Here is a 20,762-nt window from a genome sequence, read left to right on the forward strand (position 1 = left end):
TGATATGGATTTCTTTTATTAACTAAGTAGGTACTATATTTTTAGAAATAATCTTAAATTATAATTAAAAATATTTTATTTATGGAATTTCCAAGTCAGGACTCATTCATATACAAATTAAATCAATTATTTTGTTTTCTGTTCTTTCCCTTTCTTCCCTGAAGCAGTCTGTTCTACACTGGTCTTAGTGCGACCAAATACTTTCATAACCTAAGAACACCCGCAGAAAAAAATAGGAGTATGTTATTGGTCTTTAATAATTCACAGTTTACAATAACCTTACAATTATTTACATCCCATAATAGCAGTAAAATTCCCTTTTTTGTAGTTCCATTGCCAGTCATAAAAAAAACTGGAAAAAGTCATACTATCTCAACGCTGTAAGTAATCGAGCTTACATTTTGTTTACTTCCAATATTGACATTAAATCCTAATCTTTTTAAGAATATATTATTTTAACGGTAAACTATTTTCGATGTGTTATTAACTTAACAATGTTGATATTTTCTTCTTAGCGACTACTTATTTTAATATTGTTAGCTAGATGCTACTATATTTTACTATGGAATATGCAAATCAGTTTATGTCACTTAGTAAAATGAAAGCAGCTTTTTTGATTTTCCTTCAAGACTTTTGATATAAGGTAAATGCACCAGTACCTGACACTTTAGTATCTTTTTGATTGATTATTTACAATATTTAACGAAAAAATATAAAATGTGTTTTGAAGTAAGTACTGCTTCATACGTTCTGAGGATATTATTGGTTACTAATTAATGCCAAAATTTTTAAAATTATACCTATAATTAGGCGAAATTATATCAAGTTTTCTGAACACATGAAATTGGTCCAATGCCGGACCTCATTATTTGGAAGTGTACTTAAGTGTGACCCCCGTTGTACTTATACCTGACCCACTTGTACTAACTGTTGAAGTTGCGGAAAAGATAACAAATTAAAAGTAAAATTAGTATATTATGAATAATGTGTCGAAGTTTTAAAAAATATATTTTATTACAAACATAATACAACAAATTGAACAAATTATTGTAGACAAAAACTGAAATTTAAATGTTAATCAGAGAAAATAAATTTTCGGTGAATTCTGTAAACGTATTCATGTCTTCTATGTGAAATATACCTCTGGAATTTTTAACCTTCGTTGAATCTATAATTCTAACGACATCTTTTTCATCATACCATATTTGGTCTTTTGTATCTGGCCAGCGCCATCCTGTTCTACCACTTTGAGTCATTGCGGAAACGAAATACTCCTGTTTTCTGGCTGCTGTAACTTTACCCGGAAAATATTTACCATCATACTCTACCACCACGTAATCGTTAAGTTTGGGCTTTTTTCTAGATAAATTATTTATGTTTCCTTTTAAATCTAATGACACATACTCAGAAGTAGGTTTTCGTTTTTCTACCAATTGTTTTTGGCTTCTCTGTCTTTTTTCTTGGTTTCTTGCTTTTTTTTTCTTTCTAGTATTTCAGCTTCACTTTTAACTTTTTCTGTTTTTTTCTGATTATTCTCCTGTCACATTTGACCTGTCACTACACTTGGTGTTTTTTCTTTACTTTTTCTTAATTCTGATTTTGGCTCTGGCCAGAAGAGTGCTCGCTTGAATGGACTAGGAACGTTTGGATCAGTTTTTGTACTGGGTACGTTTATATGATAATTATTCAATAAAGCTTTGTCTCGTGATATCTGTAGATTCGACTTTAACAGATTTTGGGAAAAATTTTTAGTAGGCGTTACATGTTGTGGCAAATCCAGATTCTCTTTTGGTGGACTGATGATCCTTATATTTGGGTTTTCTGACAATTCTAGATTGCTATTTTGAGGTGTTACATCTTTTACAGTGTCTTTGATAGGTGTTATATGTTGTGGCAAATTCAGATTTAATTTTAATAGATCCTTGATTTCTATATCTGAGACTTCTGACAATTTTAGATTGATATTTTGAGGCGTTACATCTGTTGCACTTAGTATATTAATTTTCTTGGTAGGAGAAATTCTTAAATTTAAAACAAGACTTGAATTACCATTATCAAGGAATTGAATAGCATCCGTTGAATTCCCTACAGAATCGACAAGATCAAAGTTGAGATCTGCATCTTCTAAAACAATTTCAGCCTCTTCAATAAAGTTTTCAAGACTTTGTGCAGTTAAGTTAATTTCGCTCTGTTTAATTTTTTCCAAACTTCAAATAATGACGTATCTTCTATTGATCCACACCACTTTAACTTATGTAGTGCATTTTCAAATTGATTAAGTTTATCTGTCTCTATAAAAAATTCAATAAAAGCAAGATTTTTTTCTTTATTCGGAGTTTTCAGACTTTTACTTTGCTGTTCATGTCAATAAGTGTGATCTTCATTGTTGGGGAGAAAATCATTAACAATTTTGGGATTCCACAGAAAAATACCGCATATATATATATATATATATATATATATATATATATATATATATATATATATATATATATATATATATATATATATATATATACATATCACATGTAGTACATTGCCAGCTAAGACGAGTACTATTACAAGAAATAATATTAAACTCAACAGTCTTCTACGTTGAACCGCATCGATTATCATTGTGCCGAGCTTACGTCATCCTCTTTGATGTCTTCTTCAGAGATTCCGAGGTCTTAGTCTCCCTAGCCCCCAGACACTACTAGACTGATCACTAATCAATGCATTACTGCTACTGAGAACTGAAGACGGTTCATTTATTCCGTCGATGGTGACTTGGTTCGGGTGGAGGTTGGAGTGAGGGTTAGCATGGGAATTGGCGCGGGGGTTGGCGTTAACATTCCTGACAGTAGTATTTTGATTGACAGGTAGAGCGGACCATATTTTGATCACCAAATAAGACAATTTGGCCTTTTTCCAATCAATTTGTGAAATCAAAAATTAAGCAAAAGGGTTGCGACTGGTGCATATCGTGATTATTGGTACATCCTGAAATGATTCCAGCAAAAAATAGACTCCTATCTAATGGAAAATATCCATTATGGTCTGCTTTTCGACAGATCCCGCCTGGACTATATGCAAAATTTTCCAATTCTTGTTATCAAAATAATTTTAAAAACTTTAAAAAATACAATTACAAATATTGAAAACTTCTGGAACTACTTCTGTTCTAATCACAAGAACAACATTTCCAATATTTGACACATGGCATATCAGAGTCCATGCTTTAATACCATAAAAAAAATGCTTAAAATATAACAAAATATTCGAGGTTTTTAAAAATTTTAAAATAGTTTTTTACGGCATTTCATTTGAGGTGCGTGCGACCATGCAGCCTAGTAATAGCCGCACTATATCTTATATATATACATATATATATATATATATATATATATATATATATATATATATATATATATATATACAAGGATTTCCACAGTTTTCTCTGTATTCCTTCACTCAACCGTTTTCTCCAATTTTTCCTGTTTAGCCAGTCCCCTTCCTGTAGGTTTCTTCTGCTCATTGCTTCGTCCACTTCATCTCTGAAAGATCTTCGGGGTCTGCCTCTCTTTCTTCTTCCTATCGGGCTCCACTGTGTTATTCTATTTATCCACCGATTTTGGTCTGCTCTTCTGACATGTCCGTACCAGGTTAACCTCTTCTGTTCGATGTAGTCTATTATTTCGGAGTTCATTCCCATTCTCCTCTTAATCTCCATGTTATTTATTCTATCTCATGTTGTTACTCTGCAGCTTCTCCTTAGGAATTTCATCTCTGTTGCTCTTATTTTGTTTTTGGTTTTCTTATTTATTGTCTAATTTTCACACCCATAAGTGAGGATACTTCTTGTCATGGTATTATATATTTTTTTCTTTGTTTTCATGCTGATGTTCTTATCCCATAGTACCGGGTTCAATTTTCGTCTGCAGTCTCTTGTTTGTCCTAGTCTATTTTTTATATCTTCCTCCGTTGTTCCTTTGTTTGATATTATGAAACCTAAATACTTATACTTGTCTGTTCCTTTGATTTGTTTACCTTCGTCTATTTCCAGCTGTTTTATTTCTGTATTCTCCGTTGTAAGGTATTCAGTTTTCTTTAAGTTTATTTCCATCCCATTCTTTGTATATTCCTGCTCCAGTTTTCTCATCATAAAACTGAGGTCATCCTCGTCTTGTGCGATCACTATTTGGTCGTCGGCAAAACTTAGCGTATATAAATATTCCTTCCTTACTGGTATACCCATTCCTTCGCACTTTCTTTTCCATGGTTTCAGGGTTTTTTCCAGGAATATTTTGAACAGGGTGGGGGATGTGGAGCAACCCTGTAGTAGTCCCTTTGTCGTCTTAAATGGACTGCACATTCTATTGCCCGTTTTGATAGCTACTTCGTTATTCTTGTAGAGTGCTTTTACCGCGTTTATTAATCTTCGTGGAACTTCGATGTCTTCCATTGCTTCCCATAGCTTGGTTCTAGGTATTGAGTCATATGCCTTCTTAAGATCAACAAAAGCCAGATGGACCGATCTATTTTTGGCCATTCTTTTTTCTATTAGTTGTTCGACCGTGTAAATGTGATCTAAGCATGCTTTCCCCGCTGTGAAACCTGCCTGGTCTTCTCCGATTTTATCTTGTATATATATTTCTAATTTTTCCTTTATGGTCTTTCCATACAGTCTGCCTATAGACGATATAATGCTGATTCCCCGATAGTTTTCGCAGTTTTTTCTATTTCCTTTCTTGTATATTGATGTCATATATGCTTGGGTCCATTCTGCCGGTAAGTCTTATCCATTCAGTGCTCTCTCAAACATTTTATGTATCATACGGAATAACTTTTCCGATCCGTTTTTTATCAATTTATTTGGTATTCCACCGGGACCTTCTGCTTTTTTGTTCTTTAGAGTTTTGATCGTTCTTTTTACCTCAGCTAGGCTTAATTCGATTTCGTCATGTGTGTAGATTTCTATTCCGTCTATTTCTGATTTTTTGAGTTCGGGGCGGTCTTCGGTTAGCAATTTTTTATAGTATTCTTGCCATTCGTTTTCTTTGATTTGACCGATCTTGATTTTCTCTGTCTTATTTCTTTGGAGCGACCTTAAGATGCGCCATGACTCTGAATTTCTCGTTCCTCCTATGTGCTGTTCTATCTCTGTGCATGTTTTTTCCCATCTTTCATTTTTTTCATTTGCCACTTTTCTTTTCACTTCTTTATTTTTTTTTTCTGTATAGTTCCCAGTCCTCATAGTTTTTTGTGTTCAGGTATTTTATATGGAGTTCTTTTTTCTCTTTTATGCATGTTAGTGTGTCTTCGATTAATTTCGTAGTTTGGTGGGTGTATTTTTGGTCCACTTCTCCAAGAGCTTCTAGGGCTGCTGTCTTCATGCAGGTTTGTATGTGTTCGTATGTTTGTTCTAATGATTCATACCGAAACTCTTCTAGCTTTTGGTCCAATCTTCACTTATATAGGTCTTTTATTGAGTCTTCTTCTAATAAATTGATTTTGAATTTCTTTTCTTGTGTTGAGCACTTATTGACAGGTGTAGCTGGAGCCGTAACTTGGTCAGACTCTCCCTGGGTCGGTTTCTGTTGGGTCCATATAAAGGGGAATTCCATCCACGCGATTACTAGTTTGTGATCTGTGCCGCATTCTGCGCCTCGCTTTACTCTCACGTCTTTTATTTTTTATCGATCTTTTATTTATCTTATATACCTATAGACTATAGAGTGCAACAAGGCAGGAAGAGTGTTCAAATTCTGAATTCGATACTTTGGTCCAACAAAGCTACTATGAAAACTAAAATGACTATCTACAAAGTAATTGTAGAGCCAATTCTTACATATGGAGCAGAATGTTGGCAAATGACAGCAAAAGGAAAGAAAAAAGTTGACACGGTTGAAATGGACTACCTAAGAAGAGCTTGCCGTATATCAAGAGTAGAACGTATACCTAATTCTGAAATTAGAAGAAAAACAGATAGAGTACATACAACTTCTGAAAGAATAGAAACTAGACAGTTAATATGGTATGGACACGTACAGAGGATGGACGACAACAGATGGCCAAAAAGAGCTATGGAATACAATCCAAGTAATAGAAGGAAACGAGGAAGACCAGCCAAGTCTTGGATACAAGGTGTTATGGAAACCATGAAAGACAGAGCCATTGATGAAGACATCTGGAGAGATAGAAAAAGATGGCGATCGAAATGCGGGAAGCGGCAGAAGCTGTAGGATCCCCGCTTATATATATATATATACCTACCGATTAGAATTATGATTTGCATCATAATTTATATCGTAAGTAATGTAACGATGTTTTTTGTTTCACTCTTTATAATTTTACTCGTAGTTTTATATACTTACTCTTTTCTTACAGTTGGATGTAGCTCTAATCAAGATTGCACGCCTACAGAAGAATGCGTAATAACACCTTCACAGAAATATGAGTGCATATGCAGGGATGGTAAGTTTTATTACATTCTAATATCGACCTTCAGGATCCATTATAAATTGACACTATACCAAAAACTAATTAAAGCAATATAAGAGCTAAACCACGTGATTATTCACGAAAGTAATCAAAACTCCTTTCTGGATAAATTCAACAATAGATTAACTTATTCAATCTCTGTCTACGTATAATAAATAATTCGAAATTTTAACAAAACTATTATAATACAAAGCATATTGTCTTCTTAGGTTACACTCGAGATTCTCAGAACCAATGCGTGCTCATCGCAGGCTCCTGTGGCGGTGGTACGTGCGTCGACAATGCAGAATGCATATTTGATGAAGAAATCGAAACATTCTACTGTCATTGTAAAAATGGATACATTGGAGATGGAATTACTGAATGTAGGAAGAAGGTCATCGGTTGCGACACTCTTAACAACTGTGGAGAACACGCTACTTGCAAATATGTAGAAGAAGAATTAGCTTATAAGTGTTTCTGTAAAGACGGGTTCTTTGGTAATGGATTTGACTGCTATGCCGAAAGAAACTGCCATATAGATCCAACCATGTGCCATCAGCAAGCTGTATGTCTTACAGGTATATTTTCTGACGACTTGCTTAAAAATTTTTATATAATAAGCATTATATTTATTATGTATCTCTAGCTTGTTTTAAATAACCTTAAAGCCATATTATTCATTATTTCCCAAAAATATCACAGCAATCTCATTATTTTAAATGTTTTTTTTTGGTTTACCATATTATTTTTACTCCTTACTTAAAACACCTGCTGTTTTTAACATTATTTTTGTCCTCTCTGTGTTAGGTCGTGTTTCTGCCGCGTCATTGTTATTCTGATGACTGTTTTAAAATCTGCTTCTCATTTCTTTCCCGATATTTTTATTTCTCCGTTCAGGCAACCTGTGGCTATGTTTGCTCTATTCAATTGATCTTCCACTTCTTTTTCGAGCTTTCCGTAGCTAGATAGTGTCATGCCTAGATATTTAAACTCCATCACGTGTTCCATTATCTGACCTTTCAGCTCTAATTTACATCTTAGTAGATTTGCTGTTATAACCAAGCATTTTGTCTTTTTTGGGGAAATTAACATAAATTTTCTGTCTGGTATATTAAATTGGTGCAGCATACGTTGTAAATCGTCTTCATTTATGAGAGGAGTATTGCGTCGTTTGCGGCAACCATTTTTAATTCTTGCTTTTTTTTATTATTTCGTCCATGATCAGGTTGAACAATAGATGACTCAGGGAATCTTCCTGTTATTGCCACCTTCAATTGAATCAGTTAGTTCTTCTACTTTTACTTTTATTGTGTTGTTTTGGTAGATATTTTCTCTTTTCTTTTGCGTACAACAAGTGGATAACGTCCTTGTAATTAGACCCTTCCAAATGCCTTTTTAAGGTCCACGAAACATAGATATGCCGGTTTGTTGTATTCTAATGATTTCTCTTGCACTTCTTCTTCTTCTTCGTCTAGCCATTCACGTCCACATCTGAACATAAGCCTCTTCAAGTCTTCCTTTCCATTGTTTTTTATTGTACGCTACTTGTAGCCAGTTTTTCCCGGCAGTCCTTTTCAGATCATCTGTCCATCTCATAGGAGGTCTGCCTCTGGGTCTTTTGTGTTGGTATGGTCTCCAGGTTAAAATTGATCTGTGCCATTTGTTTAGATCGCTCCTAGCTACATGTCCAGCGTATTCCCATTTCAACTTTAATGATTTTTGCACCACATCGGTGACTTTGGTTTTCTGTCTTATCCATGTGTTTGTTTTCTTGTCCTTAAGTGATATACCTAGCATTGCTCTTTCCATCGCGTGTTGAGTGACTCTAAGTATATTCATATTCTTTTTTGTGATTGTCCATGTTTGTGCCGCATAAGTTAATATCGGAATAATGCATGCATCAAAAACTTTAGATCTAAGATGTAATTGAATTTGTTGATTTCTGAGTATATAGTTCAGTTTACCGAATGCTGCCCAAGCTAACTTTCTTCTTCTTTTTATTTCTTTAGTTTGAATTTCCCTATTTAGTATTATTTTTTGTCCTAAGTATATATATTCTTCAACTTTTTCTATAACTTTATCGTTTATTATTGTCACGGTGTCTTCGGAGTGCATGACTTTTGTTTTGTTTAAATTCATTTTCAGTCCTATTTTAGAAGATTCGGTATGTAGTTCTAAAAGCATGGTTTGCATTTCTTGTAGGTCAGTAGCTATCAGGATTATGTCATCTGCAAATCGTAGATTACTGAGGTAGCGGCCATTGATGTTTATTCCCTTATATTTCCAATTTATGTTTTTAAAAACGTCCTCCAAAACTAAGGTGAACAGTTTGGGTGATAAAGTATCTCCCTGTTTGACTCCCCTGTTTAATGGTACAGGGTTCGTGTGTTCATTTTCATTTAGGTAGTATGTAGCTGTAGCTTGGTTCATAGTTTCTTTTATTAAGTTAATATATCTGCTGTCTATTTTACAATTTTGCATTGCGTTTATTACGGCCGTGTGTTCTATGGTATCGAAAGCTTTTTCGTAGTCTACAAATGCTAGGAAAACTGGAAACTTGTATTCGTTACATTTTTCTATTAATATTTTTGTGGTTAACAGGTGATCGGAAGTTGAACAGCCTTTTCTAAAACCTGCCTGTTCATATGGTTGGTATTCGTCTAATTTCCTTGTTAGTCGAGTAGTTATGACTTTGGTGAGTATTTTAAACAGGTGTGACAGTAGGCTGATGGGTCTGTAGTTTTCCAATTTTCGACTATCACCTTTCTTGTGTAATAAGATTACTTTAGAGTTGTTCCAGCTCTTAGGGACTTTGCCCTGATGTAAACAACTGTCCACAAGCTTAGTTACAATTGCAATTAGTTCCTTACCTCCTTCTAATATCATATCTGTGGTAATATTATCTTCTCCTGCAGCTTTATTTCTCTTCATATTTTCCAATGCTGTAGTTACCTCTGAAATTGTTACTTTTGGCATTATTTCTGATCCAACATTTTTTATTAATTTCCGTGCTGGTCTCATCTCATCATCTTGTTGATGTGTTCTGTGAAGTTCTGTGTAAAATTCTTCTATTCGTGTCAGTGTGTTTTCTCTAGTTGTGATTTCATTTTCGTCTTTTCCCATTAATGATATCATCTGACGTCGTCCTAGTGTCGGTCTGAGGCATTTCATACTCTTATTTTTTTCAATAGTTGTTGTTATTAATTTTTCGTTTTCTTTTCTTTTTTGTTGTCTGATTCCTTTTCTAATCTGCCTATTAAGTTCTCTATATTCGTCGGTTCCCCTTTTGTTAGATTTATTTAAGATCTTCCTTCTTTTTATTTGTTGTAATATTTCTTTGTCTAATTCATTGTATGTTGTTTTTGGTTTTTTCAGTTGCAGAAGGCTTTTATTCACTGTTTCGGTAATAAGGTTATTCAAATCATCAATATCATTGGAGTTTATCTGCTGCATGCTAACTTGATTTAATGCATGCGCTATCTTTTTATTAAATTCACTATTTTTGATTTCTTCAGATGTCCATTTGTATCTTTTTTCATGTATTCTTTTTCTTTCTAGTTTTTTGTTAATTATTAGTTTTGTTCTTATTAGTCTATGATCGCTTCCTAGGTCAAACTGATTTAATACTGATACGTCTTCTACTACGTTTCTATTCTTCGTTAGGATATAATCTATTTCATTTTTTGTCTTTTTATCGGGGCTCATCCATGTCCATTTTCTGCTTGGTTTTTTATTGAAAAAGGAGTTCATTGAGTACATGTTATGTTCATTCATGAAATTGAGAAGCATTTCTCCTCTATCGTTTCTTTTTCCGTAGCCATAGTTACCAATTAAATGTTCGTAATCTTCCTCTTTTTTGCCCAATTTAGAATTAAAATCTCCTAATAGTATTTCGTAATTTGCTTTATTTGTATCTATAGCTGTTCTTATTTCATCATAAAATATTTCTACTTCTTCATCGTCGTGGCTTTTGGTCGGAGCGTACACTTGGATCACTTTCAGAGTGGTTCTTTTATTAATCCTGATGATGAGATATGCTACTCTGTCTGATATGGGCTTGAATTCTTCGATACACTGTGTGAGGCTTTGTTTTACCAAGAATCCCACTCCCGTGTATTCGCCACCTTTATGCATAAAATGTGTGCCATTTTTTAGTATTATGTACTCATCACTTTTTCTTCTGGTCTCGCATATACCAAGGATATCCCATTTTATATCCTTTAGTTCACTTTCTATTTCTGGGAATCTATTGTCGTCCGTCAGTGTTCGAATATTGTAGGAGCATAGCCAAATTATCGTCTTGTGGCAGCCGGGTCTTACCCAGGGATTCTTAGCACCCCTCCTTCCGTTTAGTTGTTTGATCGCTGCCGTGATCAAGTCTCTGGGAAGTGCTGGGCACTGGGGGCCTTTTCTTTTTTGTCCTGTACATTGCACTTGCCTCATTACAAATATAGCGTCGGTGCATGATCTTCCCAACCTAAAACCTTGTTGTTCTTTCGCTAGTATTATAATTTTATTCAGATTATTTATTCTTACTTTGGTAGTTAATTTTAGTTTTGGGTTTAATAAATTAATTCTTCTATAATTTGTTGGGTCCGATTTGTCCCTTTTTGAATAGAGGTTATTTAGAGGTATATTTTTTGTATAAGTTTTAATAGTTGTTGGGTCAGATCTGGTCCTTCACACTTCAGTTCATTCGGTATTCAGTCCTCTTCTAGTGATTTTCAATTGTTTAATTTTCCTAATGAGTCCTTTCACTCTTCCACCTCAAAATTTAATTCTTAGTTTGTCGTCACTTCTGGTGGTGGTGGTTCATTATCGTCACCTTTAGCAAATAGGAATCGAAAGTAGTCTTCCACGTTTTTTTCTGAATGTGTTTCGGTTTTATTAGTTCGTTTATATCTTTTGTTTGTCCTCTGATCATTCTCCATATTTCTTTTTGTGTTCCGTAGAAGTTGTGTTTTAACTGTTTTAAAAAGCTTTACCATTGTTCTCTTTTTATTTATCTGACTAAAGTACTCGTTTCTTTTCTGATTTGTTTATAGTAGTTGCCTGTTATGTTTGTGTTCTGTATTGTAAAAAGGTTTTCTTCTTTTCTGCACATTTTTTCTTCACGTATACATACCTAAGTATTTCCACGGATTGCGTATTTTGTCATTCGACTCTAATTTTTGTTTTTGTTTGTGCTTCTCTCTTGGGTGTGAAGTATTTAATGAAGATTCTTATTTTACATAATGCTAGGCTATGGTCGCTACCTACATCTGCTTAGTTGCGACATCTTTGGGCGATTATTTTTGGTGGATTTATATCTCTGTTGGTTATAACATAATCTACCATAAATTTTTGTCCTGTTATTGAATATATATTTGTGTTGGTCTTTGTGGTCAAAAAATATTAAGTTCGTTATTTGCACAGAAGTTTATCATCAGTTCTCCATTTTCGTTTATAACATTCTCGTTATGATTTTGCTTAATTTCAGGTGTTACTTGATTGCCTATCTGACCGTTAAAATCCCCCAATATTATCATCTTCCCTCTGACTTGATCTACTACTTGTTGTAATTCGTTATAAAACGTTTCCATTGTTCTTTGAAGTTTATTATTTTCTAGGCCGTATACTTCGATGGTGTTTATGTCTTTCTTCTCCATTCTTAACTTTTGCTGTTACGATCTTTTCTGGTATATATTGACACTCTTTAATATTATTCTGGTACCTTTCGTGTATTAGTAAGGCTACACCTTCTTTGGCCCTGTTTTCTTTTGCTACTCCACTGTAGATTGGTATATATTCACGTAATTTTGATTGTCATTTTCCTTTCTGTTTTGTTGCCTGTAGAGCGCAAATGTCCACTTATTTCTCTTTGAGCACTTGGGTTATTTCTTGGTTCCTTGATCAGTTAAGCGATCTGATATCCTATGTAGTGATTCTCATCTGGGTTTTGGATTTTTTTCACTTGTCCTTATTTCTTTTTGTGGCCGTCTTCATAGTATCAATCCGGTTCCGAGGTTGTACATTTTTGCTTTGAGCAGTATTCGTTTTTACGATTGGTAGGTTGCTAACCTTGCCAATCATCCTGTACGCTTTATCCAGGCTTGGGACCGGCTGTGATAACCGCAGAGCTAGTTAATCCATCCCACAATTACCCCAGGCAGTTTTGATCTTATTATTGTTCGATATATTCGTAATTGTTCCCTGAAATAAACTTAAAACTATTACTTAAATTATTAGTCCAAAAACCTCAACATTATAGTTTTGCTTATTAGCATTAATTAACAATTCCATTTAGCATTATTTGAACAATAAAACTTATATTATTAATTTTGTGGGAAGTTTCGGCGAAATTCGTTAAACATTTTTAATTGGATCATATGGTACGTAATACGTCTTTTGAAATCTTATTTTAAGTCTTTTTCATTGATACCCACAAGATTAAATATTCTGGTTCTATCTGGTACAATGTGTTGTTGTTCTACCATTATTTAATGTTAGATGACTAGATTCTCCATCGATACAGAGGTATTTGGCCTTTTGGATGTTGGCTCTAAAAATCCAAGAATTCGTATTTTTTAATTAACTTGTGCATTGTGTACTTTTTTTTATTTTGTTTTTTTTTATTTATTTATTTTTTTTTAAGTAAACCCAGCCTGTGAGACATGTTCACCCCTAAGAATTACGTTCGGGTGTAACAATTCACTGGAACGAGGTGTATTAACTCGAGTTAAAAACAGTCACTCCACCGCGCTCCAATGCTCCAGGCCATTCATTTCCCCCCTATAGCACTCTGATGCGCGATAGGGGCACAGCTATTAGCCAAGTGTTTTTCGTGTGGAACTCCTGGGTACAAGAATATATCCTAACCCGATCAATGTAGGCTAGCGTGACGCGCTCTTTTCCTGTTTTCTCTAGTGACGTATCATCGAACTAAAATTGCTTGCTCGGGCCTCGAATCTCCGCTCCGGGCTGCCCCAGTTCGGCGACTTGGTGTTCGAGGATGTGGGCCCTTCATGTCCAGGTTTTGGAGTTTTGTTAATTTTTTGGATGACCTTCTGTTATTATTTTTTATTTTTTTTTTATTTTTTTTTTGAAGGTTGTACTGAAAATAAACATCAACTAATAAAATTTCCAGTGCTGCGTGCTGGGGCTTCTTCTAATGGTAGAGCTACGAATTATCTAGACTTTACGTGTTTGCCAGAATTTGCTGTTTTGGTATTTTGTGCTTCCATCGATGGAACACATCATATCTTATTATCTCTCGCAATGCATCATGTACTCGACGTCTTCTTTATCATTTGATGTAACTGCTTGTTATCGACCAACTGCAAAGTGAAAAAGGTCGTGTTTTTGAGTTATATTCCGATTTCTTGAATATTTCTTTCCCACTTCTTTAAAACTACTGCAACATACATTTTGGACAATGTTGGCGATATACAACATCCTTGCCCCAAACTTTTATTCGCTGAAAATTCATCCGGGATATATTTTCCTGGAAATATTTCTTTCTGATAAATAAAAGCCTTGCTAAAAAATAATTTATTATGTGTTTTTCAGACGCAAGCCGACGATTCTTGTGTCAGTGCAAACCTGGCTATGTTGGTAATGGCACCATGTGTAAAGCAATATCCAAACACGAAGGCAACTATCTTCTTCTTAATCAAGGTATGGCTACTTTACAAATTCCCCTTGACAGAACGAGAAACAAGGTGAAAAAGCCTATTCAAGTTAAGGCTTATCAAACTGCGGTAGGTCTGGACGTAGATTGTCTCGAAGGAAGAATTTATTGGAGTGATATCAGCGGAAGGGCTATCAGTAGCTCAGCTTTAGATGGTACTGAAAAAGAAAATTTTATTGTTAATGGTGAGTATATCTTTATAAGTTTGTGTTATTTTTTATCTCAAAATGACTTGCTTATTATGTATATATTAACATGACTTACCAATGACTTAAATATACTGTACCAACCATGTGATCTAGATTACTAGGAAGTAAACTTAGAACACTAATACATTATTCTCCAATGCACCGTTGCTGCGCCCTGGTATATTATAGGCGGGGTCGTTCATAGAAGTGAGAAACGCAAGAAAAATAAGACAAAACAACAAACAAGAAACAAGGAAGAGAACAACTCTTTAAAAAAAGGGCGACACTGTTTTTAAATGTATGAATCGCTAGAAAAACAGAAATGATATATTTACCCAACAAAGAAAAAAATTCAAAATCAATAAAATAAAAGATGGTAAAATTCACTATATCAAAATATATTGAAAATATCAAATATAAATATCACAAATTAATCGAATAAAGTAATCAAATATAATATTTATACAAATGTATATTATACAAATAATTGAGCTAGATTGACTTAAGCCACTTTCACTCTAATCATGCGCACGGTAAATTCAAATATAACGACTTGACTCTGGAATTACAATGAATTATATTGAACATTTAATGTGAAGAGTATGGCATTATTAGCACTTTAAAAACATTACATTCTGCGCTGTTTAGGCCCAAGAAAAACATGTGATGCGCCAGAGGAATAAACGGTCGCAGATCGATTATATCTTACTTTTTCAACTCCCCAACAGGTCTCTTTGATGGATAAAATTTTTCATATGGCACATTTTTTTCTTTCAGTCGACTTTATGTTTAGAACATTAAACTCCACCGTATTTCTCGTTTTCCCGTCTCTTCTTGGTCTTCTTTGCTTTTACGCATTTTTTATGTATACACATAAAAATATACTTTGTCTCTTGAAATCTCTCATTTTTCAAAACGATTGAAACAAAGACTTCCTCTCTTCTAGTGCGATTTCATCATTACATTTCATTTTACAGCAACAAAGAGTATGTTGAAATGTTTTACTTTCGACAATTTTTCCGTTCTTTGACACATATCGCTGTCCAGAAATTCAAGCTTAATTCGCTATAGTTTGCTTATGTTAGAAAGGATTTCTAAGTATTTTCCTACTTTTATACTTATTAGAAGGTCCTATTTCTGTTGGAACATCATCAGAAAATGAATGAATATTTCTATCTTCATCTTTTAAACTAGAAGAATACGTTACAAGCATTTTTACTGCAAAAGGATTGAGAAAGCATTCTAAATTATTAGGCTTAAGCCTGGGTTGGTCAGAATCGAAGTCTTTGTCTACATCGACCACAAATTCAGATGAATCTCAGTGTTCATGATCACTTCTACCTTCAATGTTTTTTAAATTGAGTGTCATTATGCTATTAATTATGAATTAATATACTCATATTGTACAGTGACTTACTTCACCTTCATTCTCAATAAAACAAATGTTTTGTAGAGATAGGAAACTCGTACTGTTTCTAGTGGTGAATTCATGTACTAACGATTAAAGCCACTTTCATTCTATATATGGAATGCTCTATAATAGCACTATAATATAGGTATGTCAGGGAATTTGAAAAATGGACTAAACTCATTTTTTTAAAATTTTATTACTTATGTCACTTTTATTCTTACCGGTTCAAATGAAAAACAACCGAAAAGAAAATGTCGACCCACTTATAACTATTTTTTTATTGAATGGAATGCATAGAAAAAAAGACAAAGTTTAAGAAAAACAATTACTTACTTAGCGAATAGTATCGGAAAGCTTTCAATTTTAATTTGTCTACTGTTAATAGTTTCTTATTTATAATTTTTATTTTTAAATTCAGATATAGGATCACCTGAAGGTCTAGCTATAGACTGGGTTTCCCGTAATATTTACTGGACTGATTCCACGTTAGACACGATAGAAGTAGCGAACATAGAATCCAAATTACGCCGAACCCTTTTCAACACTGATTTAGTTAACCCCAGAGGCATAGCCGTTCACCCCCAAAGAGGCAAGATTTTCTGGACAGACTGGAACCGCAAGGATCCAAAAATCGAATGGGCCAACGCTGATGGCTCCGACAGAAGGATTTTCTTGCAAGGTTCGGATGTGTCCCTTCCCAATTCTTTAACTATCGACTTCGAAACAGAACAGTTATGCTATGCGGATGCTGGTACCAAGAAAATTGAATGCGTTCATCTTGATAGTAGGCAGAAACAGACTATAGCCAGTAACTGCACTTATCCATTTGGTATTACCACTACAGATAAGGAAATATTTTGGTCAGATTGGATCACGTAAGTATATATCTCATCGAGCAAAAAGACAAAAGAGGGAATGTAAAGGTAGTGGGGGCAAAAATATTGTTAGACAGGAAGTGCCATCTTGAGAGGCCAAATTAAACAAGGAAAGAGAGTCTTTCCTTGTTTAAGAAATCAAATTTAGTTGGGTTATGTTATTATTTGTCCCAACTGTCACATGAAATCTTATTTATATTGAAGTTTTTTAAAAATTGTTTCACATTTTAGACTGTTATCGTTAATATTTAATTAAAATTTTCTCGTCTAAGACACACTCTGAAAACTATTTTATAGCTACTGTTAATAAGTGTCAGAAAATTTAAATTTGGCGCATTCGCATTTCCGGATATGTCCGCCATCAGAGGCCACTTTTTGGTCGCCTTTTCATAACGATTAGATTCCCTCTTTTGTCTTTTTGCTCGATGATATATCTACACCCATATTTAAATATATTCAATATACAATATATAATTTCAATAGTCTGTCAGATAGCCAAGCGGGGCAGTTGGACGAATCGTACTAGTAGATCAATAGTTCAAACCCTGGCCAAAAAATAAAAAGGCTAACGTAGGATTTAAATGGATAGGTTTATAAGATCTAGACGATAGGTTTATAAGTTCTAAATCAGGGGTTCCCAAACATTTTGTGCCCCCTTTTTTTGAAATGAAAGTTTCTCGCGCCCCCCACCCCTTAACACTAAATTGTATGGGCCTAGGAACAAAACAAAAACAAATAAGTATTACATAGAAAACAAAGCATTTATTTATACTGCCATAAGATACAATAATATCAGTTTTTATAAAATACAAAAATTATCAATAAAAGAAATATACATTAGGTTGGTTAGTGAGATGAATGTGCTTTCATTTTCTTTACTAGTATGCCTATTCGTGGCTGAGTTTTAGTAAGTGCACAACGCAAGTGTAACTAACAGTATCAAGTTTATTCCAATACTTTGTTTTAATTGTCACAAGTGTTAAAAATGATTTTTCACACAAATAAGTGCTTGAAAAATGCAAATATAAATTAAGAGCTTCCGTGATATACTAGGATACAGTTTGAAATATTTTAACCAAAATGAAGGTTTGTCCATTATATCAAAGTTGTATTTGTCAGAAAAATTATGTTTTACTCGCAAAGCATCTTCTTAAAGTGATTCAGGCAGGGAGTCTATGTTGACATGGAATGGGTCAATTGACATTCTGAAAATACTATCGTCACAAGTGTTTGGGAAGTATTTCTGGAACTCTTCAATTAGGCTCTCCAAATGGTTTGATATTTGGATTTTCAAACTTGATCCTTCATAAATGTCCTTGAAGCGTGTTTCTTCTGAGATTGACTCTACTTTGGGGAAACTCGAATAATTGCAGGGGTTTGCTGATATTTTACGCCTCCAAAGTTGCAACCAAGCATTGAAGGCGCGCCATCCGTACATACAACATCAGTTTTTGTCAAGAGAGTTCATGTTTGTTAAAAAAGTCTGACACTGCTTTCATAACATCAATAGCTTTTGTCGTGGTCTCCAACTCTGTAGAAAAGAATAGCTCGTCTTTCATTCTTTCGTTTTCAATATACCGAACATAAACAATTAACTGAGAACATTGTGTTATGTCTGCACTGTCGTCTAGCTGAATAGCAAAAAATGGCGATTGTTTTACTGCATCAACTACCTGGTTTTGTATGTCTTCGGCCATATCATCAATGTGACGTTTCACAGTATTGTCAGAAAGAGGTATTTGAGATAACTTTTGCTTACTCTGCGTTTCAAGAATAATATCAACTGCCTTTAACAAACACGGTTTAACAAGCGTCTCTACAATAATATGGCTCTTCTTTTCTTTAGCAATCAGAAGTGATAGCTCATATGAAGCTTCAAACACTTTTTCAGATGACTGAGTCGTAGAACCAGTAGTACTATCCAACTTCATGCGTTTTAAATTTTCAGATTTTGTAGCAAAAATTTTCTTTGGTTTGTCTTTAAAAGAGTTTGTATGACAATGTTTAGATGACAAATGTCTTTCAAGACGATTAGGTCTCATTGCATCATTGCTTAATACTTCATAGCAAATTACACACTGAGGATGTTCGACATTATATTTACGCATACAAATAAACCCATATTTGATATAATCATCATTATACTTGCGTTTCTTTCCTGAGCTCATCTTGACTACAATAACTTCTCTTACTCAAATCAATGAAATTCAACTACGACAATTAAAATTTCACAACACGTACGCTTTTATAATGCAAAAATACGTGCAGGCTAGGCCTAGGTATCTCAAACACTGAATCATATAATCACAATTACTTAGCTGCGGTTAGCTGACCTGCATCTGGTGGAAATAAGGAGGGAGGCAGTGCTTGGAAACGCTCGGTTGTCAAATGCGTGTTATGTCATGTCCTCACGACCCTGGGGGGCGCGCCTCCCAGTTTGGGAACCCCTGCTCTAAATGGATTTACTACGACGCTTATTCAGTTGAAACCCATCTTTGGCCCAGAAAAAATGTATTGGCAAATATATCTGCAAATAATTGCCACTGCAATTAAGGCACATATCCCGTTGCTTCACCAACCGATCTACACCCTGCTTAAAGAATTCCTGTGGTTGTTGCTCGAAGCATTCTTATACGGTTTTTTTTTTGTTCATCTTAAAGACTCTGAAACTCTCAAAGCGGTCAATCGGGCCTATAGGGTGGATGCTCAAATATCCTTCATTTCATTCAATGTAGATTTTCTGTCACTACTTTCGAGACATGAGCATTGTCGTGCAAAAGAATGACACCACGTGAGAGCTTCCCTGAACGTTTTCATCTTATTACTTGATGAAGCTTGTTCAAAGTTTCATTATACAGCACCATTCGTCGCCAGCAATTATTGACAAAAGAAAGTCAGATTACACAATTCTCGGCACAGAAGAGAGAAACCGTTGGGATTCACTGTGGGATTTTCTATTAGGTGTGCGTTGTTGACTTCTTCATTCATATATACTCATACTCAATACTCATCAATTGTGAAATTATTTGAAATATTGTTTTGGCCCTGGTTTAGCTGATCCATGTCGATATTTATTGGCAGTGATGGATACTTTTGACTTTTCTGGTATTGAGCTTTAAGGGCAACTAACCGTCGTGTTTTGGGTGCTGCAATGTTGCTTAAAACCTGAAGCCATTGAGCTGGCGTACTATTTATGGTTCCCGTAATATATTTCATGGTTAGATTTAATTGTGCATCTATAACGTTAGTGTGTTGACTGCTGCACAATATTCAGCTGTTAAAAAGACCAACGCATTTAATTGTGCATCTATAACGTTAGTGTGTTGACTGCTGCACAATATTCAGCTGTTAAAAAGACCAACACAAGAGCGTCTTGATTGTGTGTGTATTGGCTCTCCAAGAAGTGTTTGCAAGCTTATGAGTGATATTGTTACGAGTTTTGACTTAAGCTGCAGTTTTATGTAAGTAGTGCTTAAAAGTTGTAGTCCGAGCTAGTATTACACCGAGATATTTTGGGTTTGGTTATGTTTTAGAATAACTCCTTCGCTTTCTATGTTTAGTTCACGGCTATTTAAATGGAAAGCAGTAACCTACTAGGATTTGGTTGAAGGCTGCATTTTTTAAAGTATGTGTTAATAATATTTAGGTCGCCTTCTAGAATAGCTTGGGCTTTCTAGATGTTTCTTTCTTGTATACCTAAAGCCATGTCACCTGTATAAATAAATATTTGTTTTTAATTTACTAGTTTTCTCATTAACGCTAATTTGAAATAATCGGTTGCACTTCATTTAATTTACTAGGATAATAAATGATTTTCATGGTACCATCTCGTACAATTTCGAGTTTTTGGACCAGTGTCTTTTATGAACTCGGGAAATATTTTGTCAACTCCTGTAGCTTTGCGAGACTTAATTAAGTCTAGTGTGTTGAAAAGTTACTCGAGTTCAATTTGTCTCATGATTGGCAGGCTTTGCTGATGTGCAGTTATGATCTTTTTAAGCTGATATCGTACTTTTCTTTTATGAACTTTTTTATGACTGGTTTGGAGAGCTGGGCAATACGTGTCGCGATATTTTCTGGGTTTGGTGATAAAGGATTAGTTCTCGGGATATTAGGGCGTGTTTCCAGTTTTCTGAGTCGGTACAGACAGTACC

General features: G+C 34.5%; 1 protein-coding gene across 5 annotated transcripts in view; it reads left to right on the forward strand.

Moving 5' to 3' along the window:
- Ndg (Nidogen) overlaps window positions 1-20,762 on the forward strand; it is an 87,056-nt gene that overhangs the window by 63,738 nt on the left and 2,556 nt on the right. For all 5 annotated transcript variants that reach the window (XM_072520007.1, XM_072520002.1, XM_072520019.1 and 2 more), the window contains exons 14-17: window positions 6,370-6,456; window positions 6,693-7,043; window positions 14,014-14,319; window positions 16,152-16,608. In XM_072520007.1, coding sequence (XP_072376108.1) covers window positions 6,370-6,456; window positions 6,693-7,043; window positions 14,014-14,319; window positions 16,152-16,608 — 1,201 coding nt within the window. The remainder of the gene's footprint in view (window positions 1-6,369; window positions 6,457-6,692; window positions 7,044-14,013; window positions 14,320-16,151; window positions 16,609-20,762) is intronic.

The sequence above is a fragment of the Diabrotica undecimpunctata genome, chromosome 1 (assembly GCF_040954645.1).
Source record: "Diabrotica undecimpunctata isolate CICGRU chromosome 1, icDiaUnde3, whole genome shotgun sequence".
Lineage (NCBI taxonomy): Eukaryota > Metazoa > Arthropoda > Insecta > Coleoptera > Chrysomelidae > Diabrotica > Diabrotica undecimpunctata.